This window comes from Scyliorhinus canicula, chromosome 9 (genome assembly GCF_902713615.1).
Source record: "Scyliorhinus canicula chromosome 9, sScyCan1.1, whole genome shotgun sequence".
Classification (NCBI taxonomy): domain Eukaryota; kingdom Metazoa; phylum Chordata; class Chondrichthyes; order Carcharhiniformes; family Scyliorhinidae; genus Scyliorhinus; species Scyliorhinus canicula.
In genome coordinates this window covers 175,218,843-175,227,930 of record NC_052154.1, presented here as the reverse complement: position 1 = coordinate 175,227,930, position 9,088 = coordinate 175,218,843, and the positions used below count along the sequence as shown (strand labels likewise).

General features: G+C 43.0%; 1 protein-coding gene across 5 annotated transcripts in view; it reads right to left on the bottom strand.

Moving 5' to 3' along the window:
• Positions 1-6,398: 6,398 nt before the first annotated feature.
• Positions 6,399-9,088, bottom strand: part of si:dkey-23n7.10 (SPRY domain-containing SOCS box protein 3) — a 39,237-nt gene continuing 36,547 nt past the window's right edge. For all 5 annotated transcript variants that reach the window (XM_038808247.1, XM_038808246.1, XM_038808248.1 and 2 more), the window contains one exon: positions 6,399-8,199. Coding sequence is in view for 1 of the 5 variants with exons in the window: in XM_038808249.1 (XP_038664177.1) it covers positions 8,185-8,199 (15 nt within the window). In the remaining 4 variants the exon portion in view is untranslated. The remainder of the gene's footprint in view (positions 8,200-9,088) is intronic.

The window sequence follows — 9,088 nt, the reverse complement described above, 5'->3', positions numbered from 1 at the left end:
AATAAATGTTCCAGCTTCGCAATTCCATTCAGCCTCACTGTTTCCCTGTTTGGTGCTCAGGAAAATTAATTCTCTGATTTGTAATGGCAAGGGCAGGAGAAACAACATGAAAATTGAAATCCTTCAGCAAAGAAGATCAATTTCATTAGCAATCAGGTTATTTATGAAACCTGGAACAATGAGTGAGTAATCACAGTGTTTACATGACAGTTAGATTTCTCTGTGACTCACAAAATGGCATCCAAATGTAGGTATCTACTTGAATAAACATCTTCACCTCGAATTTTCAAACCAGTGTTTCAAGGTGTTTTTTTTTCTTGTTCCGTTCTCAGTAATAATTATAATTATTCCTACCTTCTTTCTAAGAAGAACCTGTTTTATTGTATCTGCTATTTGCTTCAAAGCTGTAATGTTTCAGAGGTTTTGACAAAAGAGTCATCGGACTCGAAACGTTAGCTCTTTTCTCTCCCCACAGATGCTGCCAGACTTGCTGAGATTTTCCAGCATTTTCCCTTTCGTTTCAGATTCCAGCATCCGCAGTAATTTGCTTTTATCCAATGTTTCAGAGACATCTTTTCTCTGAGATTCCTAGAAGTACAATTTTTGCCCTCCTCTCCTTTGAGACCTGTCAATTGCTGGCTCATCTGTTGGTAACTCCAGAAAATTCTGTAGCAACAAGCCACGTTGATTCTTACTGTCGAAACGTTGGTCAGAATTTTCCGGAGTTTGAAAATTCTCGGGCATCAGAATAATTTCCCAGTTCTGACTCTGCTCGAGTCCACTGTGCACCCTCCAACATGAAAGAATCATAGAGACTAGGAACAGGAATATGCCATTCAGCCCTTCAAGCCTGCTCTGCCATTCGTTATGATCCTCTATCTCAATGCCATATTCCCACTTTCTCCACATATCCATTGATGCCATTAAAATCTTTTTTTTTAAATCTAACTCTTGAACACAGTAAGAATTCTTACAACACCAGGTTAAAGACCAACAGGCTTGTTTTGAATTACTAGCTTCTTCAAGCGCCCCGAAAGCTAGTGATTCGAAACAAGCCTGTTGGACTTTAACCTGGTGTTGTAAGACTTCTTACTGTGCTCACCCCAGTCCAACGCCGGCATCTCCACATCATTTCTTGAACACATTCAGTGACCTGTCCTGCACAACCTTCTGTGGTAGAGAATTCCACAGGTTCATTACCCTTTGAGTGAAGAAATGTTTCCTCATCTCAGTCCTAAATGGTCTACCCCTTATCCTGAGATTGTGTCTCCCAGTTCTAGATTCCCCAACCAGGGAAAACATCCTCCCTGAATCTAGTCTGACCAATCCCATTAGAATTTTAGACATTTAAGTCAGATAGCCTCTCATCCTTCTAAACTCTAGTGAACACAGGCCCAGTCAAACCAATCTCTCCTCATAGGAAAGTCCCTCCAACCTCTGTTTAAGCCTCATGAACCTCTGCTGCAAGTATATCCTTTTTAGGTAAGAAGGTCAAAACTGCAGAAAATTCTCCAGGTGTGGTCCCACCAAGGCCCTGTACAACTGCAGTAAGACATTCCTACTTGTGAACTCAAATCTAGCAATGGAAGACCAACATACCATTTGCAACCTAATTGTTTACTGCACCTGCCTCTCCACCTTCATTGACTGGTGTACAAGAACGCTCAGATCCCTTTGTACATCCACACTTCCCAACATATCACCATTTAAATAATACTTTCTTTCTGTTTTTCACACCGCAGAATATAACTTCACATTTAACAGCATTGCATCTGCCACGTGTTATCCCACTCACTCAACTTGTTTTTTTTTATTTGTTTACGAGATGTGGTGTTAAGCTGCCTTCTTGAACCGCTGCAATCCCTGACGCGTAGGTACACCTGCGATGCTCTTAGAGAGGGAGTTACAGGATGTTGCCCCAGCAACTGTGAAGGAACGGCGATATATTTCCAAGTCAAGATGGTGAGTGACTTGGAGGGGAGCCTCTAGGTGCTGGGGTTCCCAGATAGCTGCTGCTCTTGTCCTTTCAGATGGCAGTTTCATGGGTTTGAAAGGTGCTGTCTGAGGATACTTGGTGAGTTACTGCATTGCATCTTGTAGATGGGACACACGGCTGCCAGTGTTCATCTGTGGTGGTGGCGGGTATGATTGTTTGTGTGAGTGGGGAGAAATTAAGTGGGTTGCTTTGTCCTGGGTGGTGTTGTTGAAGCTGCACTCATCCAGCAATTGGAAAGTATTCCATTACACTCCTGACTTGTGTCTTGTAGATGATGGACAGGTTTTGGGGGTAGGGAGGTGAGTTACTCACCATAGGATTCCTAACCTTTGACCTGGCCCTGGTAGCCACAGTATTAATATGGCTAGTCCAGTTCAGTTTCTGATCAATCGTTACCCCCGGGATGTTGATTGTGGGGGATTCAGTGATGGTAATAGAACATAGAACAGTACAGCACAGAACAGGCCCTTCGGCCCTCGATGTTGTGCCGAGCAATGATCACCCCACTTAAACCCACGTAACCCGTATACCCGTGACCCAACAATCCCCCCATTAACCTTACACTACGGGCAATTTAGCATGGCCAATCCACCTAACCCGCACATCTTTGGACTGTGGGAGGAAACCGGAGCACCCGGAGGAAACCCACGCACACACGGGGAGGACGTGCAGACTCCACACAGACAGTGACCCAGCCGGGAATCGAACCTGGGACCCTGGAGCTGTGAAGCATTGATGCTAACCACCATGCTACCGTGAGGCCCCAATGCCATTGAATGTCAAGTGGAGATGGTTAAATCCTCTCTTATAGGATATAGTCATTGCCTGGCACTTGTGTGGCACGAATGTAACTTGCCACTTGTCAGCCCAAGCCTGAATATTGTCCAGGTCTTGATGCATTTCGACATGGGACTGCTTCATTGTCTGAGAAGTCATGAATGGTTCTGAACATTGTGCAGCCATCAGCAAACATCCCCACATCTGACCTTATGATGGAAGGAAGGTAACTGATGAAGCAGCATTTTAAAAATTTGTTCATGGGACACTGGCATTGCAGGCTGTGCCAGCATTCATTGCCCATCCCTAATTGCTCTTGCGGGAGCGGGTAAGAGTGTCAACCACATTGCTGTGGATCTGGAGTCACATGTAGGTCAGACCGGGTAAGGATGGCAGATTTCCCTCCCTAACGGACATGAGTGAACTAGATGTTTTTTTCCAACAATTGTTTAATGGTCATCATCAGTGGCCATATTTGGCTTAAAATCATAGAATGGCTACAGCGCAGCAGGCGGGCACTGAGCCCGTCTCCATGCTGCCCACTGCCACTCAGTGGGCAGCCATTGCCGCTCGGTGCCACCTTCAATAAAAAAGCACACAGGGGAGTGGGAATGCGGAAACATGGCAAGCTGGTCAGATTTTCTTCGTTCAGAATTCGTCTCCAACTTTTGTTTCATATCGCTGCAACAAATCAGATTGGGAACACATCTCAAGATGAACTACAGGCATGAACTCAATTTGTCACAGCAGACAAAGCTGATAGTAATTTTACTGTTTATAATTTTAAAATAGTAAGTACTCAGCTTCTGTCTGCTTCCTACAAATATGACACAACTCTTTTAATTCGTCCATGGGATGTGGGCGTCGCTGGTGTGGTGATTGTGTATCAGTGTAGATGCAATACAACTGAGCAAGCACTAGAGGGAGCACGGGAGAGCTATAAATACAGAGGGACAGGAAGTGAGGACACACTTCACAGAAGGGTGACTTGGCAGCAGGACAGGCAGGCAGCATTTGAGGTAGCTGTAAGTTAAGCTCTGAAGACAGAACAAATTCACAATAAAGCATCTTCTCCAACTTTGAGACTACGAGCTTTATTAAGACACAAGGAACAACACATGGTACCAAGGAGTGACGTCAGACGCTTACTACAAGACAATTCAGCTGCAGACACAGAAAGACCAAAATGGCAAGAAGAATCCTACCGGGCATTGGACTTGGGAAGACCTCGCTTATTCGATGATGTGGGTTGGAACCCCACCTCAGCTGGACCTAACCGGTAATGAAAGTAATGTCTGGAAAAGATTTAAACAAGTGTTCGATATATATATTGTAGCTAATGATTTAGCAGCAGCTTCAGACTAAATGAAAATAGCACTGCTCATCGCAGGACATGTAGCTCAGAAAGTATATAATGGCTTTAAAAGCTGAAGACAGCAACAACTTACAGATAATACTACAAAAATTTGAAGAGTACTGTACGAAATTTGAGCAGCACTGTATGCTCAGAGGCCAAACTGCACAGGGACTGAGTGATGCAAAACTCAAACAATCACTATCAGAACAGAAAGGGTTCAGTCTAAAAATCGCGAGTGAAAAGTACAGATCAAAAATAAACAGTAACTTGAACTTCTCACATAGACAAAACGCTGGAATCCTGTTGAGATCAAAAGGAAGAAGTAACTTGAATCTTTCACAAAGACAAACGGTGAGGTCCAGTTCAGATCAAAAGGAAACAGTAACTTGAACTTCTCACATAGACAAAATGCTGAAATCCAGTTGAGATCAAAAGGAAGAAGTCACTTGAATTTTTCACAAAGCCTGTGCAGTTTGGACAAGACTACAAACATGCCATGGGATGACAACGAATCGCACAAACTCACATCTGCTCCAGAACAAGCAAGCACACCAGCTTTCAAGGCAGATGACATACTAAATTGATACCACAAGCACAGAAAAAAGTCCATGTCAGTCAACATCAGTGGTTCGACTATGCAAACACCTCGGGATGACGTATTGGTCACTTAAAATAACAAGAACACCGACAATATTCACAACAGAGTTGCAATATCAATATCACCACATCAACAACAAAAAAGAAAAAACTCAATGAACAAAATCATCAAGTTTGGACTCATGAATGTTTTTAATTAAGAGTGGACTCATGAATATAAATTGGCTTTGTAAAATATGCAATAGCACCATCACTTGTATAGATACACATATCGTAAGTAATCTAACTGTTTTGTACAATTTTCTTTAACGGTGTACAGAAAATATGTAAAGAAAAAAGGGGGGATGTGGTGATTGTGTATCAGTGTAGATGCAATACAACTGAGAAAGCACTAGAGGGAGCACGGGAGAGCTATAAATACAGAGGGACAGGAAGTGAGGACACACTTCACAGAAGGGGGACTTGGCAGCAGGACAGGCAGGCAGCATTTGAGGTAGCTGTAAGTTAAGCTCTGAAGAAAGAACAAATTCACAATAAAGCATCTTCTCCAACTTTGAGACTACGAGCTTTATTAAGACACAAGGAACAACACAGCTGGTTGGGTCAGCATTTTGGAGTCAACCACATTGTCTTCACAATACAAACATACATAAAGTTGAAAACATGCACACTGAGAGGAATTAACTGAGGTTTAATGTTTGTGTCTTTAACTATATTCTTTTAAACATTATGATGACATACAAAAATATATTATTTAGTGATTGAAACAATAAATATCAAAAAGGCAAATGTTAGAGTTAATTAAAAGCTAGTCTGAACGTAGTGCCATTTCAAATGTTTCTGCTTGATTGGACTGACAAGTAAAAGTGTTAATATTCATCCTATTTATGCAGAATAAATTCGCTGGATTGTGCATTATACCCAGGTCTTAATGGGTGATGTTTTTATTTATTTAGCAAACGCAAAGTCCGAAGCCAAGCAGTTTCTTCTGGTCCAACTGTGTTGAGTGCAGATCGGCCTTCGCTGAGTCTGTGAATTGGACTATGATGTGGTGCATAGTTTGCACTCTCCCCCTGGCACATAGAGGACTGGTAATAATGCCCCATCTGTGGAAGTTGGCCAAGCAGGGGCTAGGCCAGTGCCACATTTGTTGAGGGTGGACCACTTTCCCCTTGGAAGGTTGACACCAGGCAGCTATTGGGTTGAGACCAGGACCAGGTATCTATTTGTCATGTCCAATGATTCACATTCATTTGTCCAGGTTGAATTAACATTGAAATGTTAACTGGGTGGGATGTTTTTCCCACGTCAGCTTTCTTGATGGGGGTGATACCTTGAATGTGCTGAATAGATCAGCATGAAATGACAGGGGAGGGGTGGCCGCATTGTAAACTTTTCCCATCATTTTATAGTTTGTTGCAAGTTGGTGGATGCCTGGAGGAGTGTTATTTGCCAGGACAGGGAACCAAGAGAGTGGTATTGAGCGTAGTGTTTCCGTAATGATACTCATAGTCGCATTCAGCTGGGTGATAGCAGCATTCAGCTGGGTGTCAGCTCAGTGTATTGTGTGTGTGTGTGTCAATCTTTTTTAAAAAATTTAGTGTACCCAATTAATTTCTTTTTCCAATTAAGGGGCAATTTAGCGTGGCCAATCCACCTACCCTGCACATCTTTGGGTTGTGGGGGCGAAACCTGCGCAAACACAGGGAGAATGTGCAAACTCCACACGGACAGTGCCCTAAAGCCGAGATTGAACCTGTGAGGCAGCAGAGCTAACCCACTGCGCCATCAGTGTGTGATGATCTTGACCAAACAGGGGTGCAGTATTCTGCTACAGAGTATGAGAGTGTGGGTGCTGAGGTTTGGAGGGTGGTGCACCCCATGTCGAGGCGGCTAGTTTGGCAATTGAGTTGTTCCTGGACTTCATCTTGGCTGCAGTTATTTTTAGCTGTTCTCGGAAGGTCTGTGTCCTATCTAAGGCCAGTCTGAGGTACGTCGGAGTTGTGTGGTGCTTTATTTTGTCGACATTCATTTGGATGTTATGCTCTGTATTGGTTGTTGCATTATGACGATGGAATGAGCTGGGTACAGTTTTTGTAGGGCTTGGCTGGAGTCGCCACATGTTGCAGTACTGTTCAAGTTTTGACAAGTTCTCGCTGAGGGTCCGATCCAAGATGTCGAAGTTGGGAGCTTGAGTTACGAGGCAGATGTTGTTGGCACACAGGAATTTTCGGGAGGTAGTTTTCGGAAGATCATTTGTATACAAGCTGAATAGGGTTGGGCCTAGAACTGAGCCTTGGGGGGAGTCCACTGGTTTGGCTTTACGCCTCTCCAAGGTGAACTTTGAACCTTCGATTGTTCAGCAGTATTCCAATGCTTTTAGTCGCACAGTGGGGAGGTCCAATGACAGGTTCAGGAGGCAGCCAGTGTGCCAAACATGCCGTAGGCAGCTGTGAGGCCGAAGAATACAGCACCTGTCTTTTTCTGTTTTTCTGAAAGCCGTTTTCAATGTAGCTGGAAAGGGTCAGCACCTGTTCGCCTGTGCTGCGGTGCTTTTGGAAGCCGGCTTGGTCGATGCTACGGACTTCTCGATTGGGGATGAGGCATACAAGGATCTAATATGGGACCGACAAGAGATAGATTGGATGGTAGCTAGTTTCAAGTATGGGGTCTTTTCTAGGTTTTGGTATGGCGATAACTTTGGCTGTCCTCCATTTCTTTGGAATAGTGTCAGAATTTAGGACCATCATGTAAACCAGGGCCAGCCAGGCAAGGGCTTGGGGGCCCCAGTGTTTCATAAAGTCTGGTGCAATACTGTGATATCCTTCTCACACTTCAAACCCTGTAGGGTTATGTTAGGTCATGTTAGAATTCAGAATTCTAACAGGGAATAGCTTTAATTTTACTTGGTTTTCCTGATAAATATATAAAGAACATGGATAAACCATAAAATATTGAACGACTGGTCCCCATTAAATTTGCTCCTTGAGTTAGCATTTCTGTGGTTTCTTGTGTATTCCTTAAAACATTGAAGGGTTTGAATCCCAGATTCTCCCTTTCACTTAAGTACTTCCATTCCTGTTCTTAGAATCTTCAATAATCCTTGGATATTGTGAAATATTAAGTATCCTAGCATCCCATCGTGTTGATTGTTCGATACTAAATAATTGTTAATGTCAGTCACTGCAAATTGTAAATCTCTCCATTATCTTTGGTGCGACTTGAAAAAGTCAGTACACCGAAGTCCAATATTTATAAATATTTTGCAGTCAGCTACAAAGCAATGGCACTTGCCACTGACCTCGAAGAAAGTTGCCCACATAGATCTAACGATTCTACAACACAGCTTTCACGTTACTCAACCCTAATTTGAATCTGCTGCCCAAGTCAATCTCCAGGCGTCCTGTAGCATTGATGTCAACAAGCAGGGTAAGTAGCCAATCATGTTGAAGAATCCTCAGAGACAGAAAACCTGGAATTGAAAAGCACTGATTATCCATCACTTTTTACAAAATTCATTGAGAGTGAAATAAAGTGTGAGACACTCTCATTTGATGCTAAAATATCAAACAGAAGTTTAAAAGATGTCATGCTAAAAAAGCAATGGATTTATCAAAATATTTGTTTTTTGACATTTCACAATTGTAAAATTAATTGTCCAGAGCCAGAGAAGTTGGTCAGGAGTAGTTATGACAAACTAGGTGGTTAAAAATCCAGTTACATTTCCTTCATAAGTGTAACTTTTTGGGAGCTAACAGCAAGACAGGAGTGTAAAATAGGCAGTTCTTGTCAGCTCACTGAATTTTAATGATTGGCGCCTGAAGGGATGGCAAGGGGTTGACTCACAGGTTGGGATTTTCCAGTCCCGCCTAGAGTCAATGGACATTTGAATGCCTCTCCAAAGTTTCCATTACCGCCCGTGACGGTTCCTGTCACGGGCAGGACTGGAACATCCTGACTTTAACTTCCGTCTGTAATGGATTAAGCAAACCACTCAGTTCAAGGATGAACAACAAATGCTGACCTTGCGAACAATACCCACATCCCATGAAAGAATAATGGGGAAAAAACTATCTGCAACCTTTAACATGTGTAGATGCCAGTCGTTGCTGTCACCGGTTAATAATTACGAACACTAGCAGTTTTGACAATTATTACCACTTAATAACATAATAATCTTCATTATTGTCACAAGTAGGCTTACATTAACACAGCAATGAAGTTACTGTGAAAAACCCCTAGTCGCCACATCCCGGCACCTGTTCGGGTACACGGAGGTAGAATTCAGAATTCTCAGCTGGTACGGGAATTGAACCCAGGCTGCTGGCCTTGCTCTGCATTGCAAACTAGCAGTCTAGCCC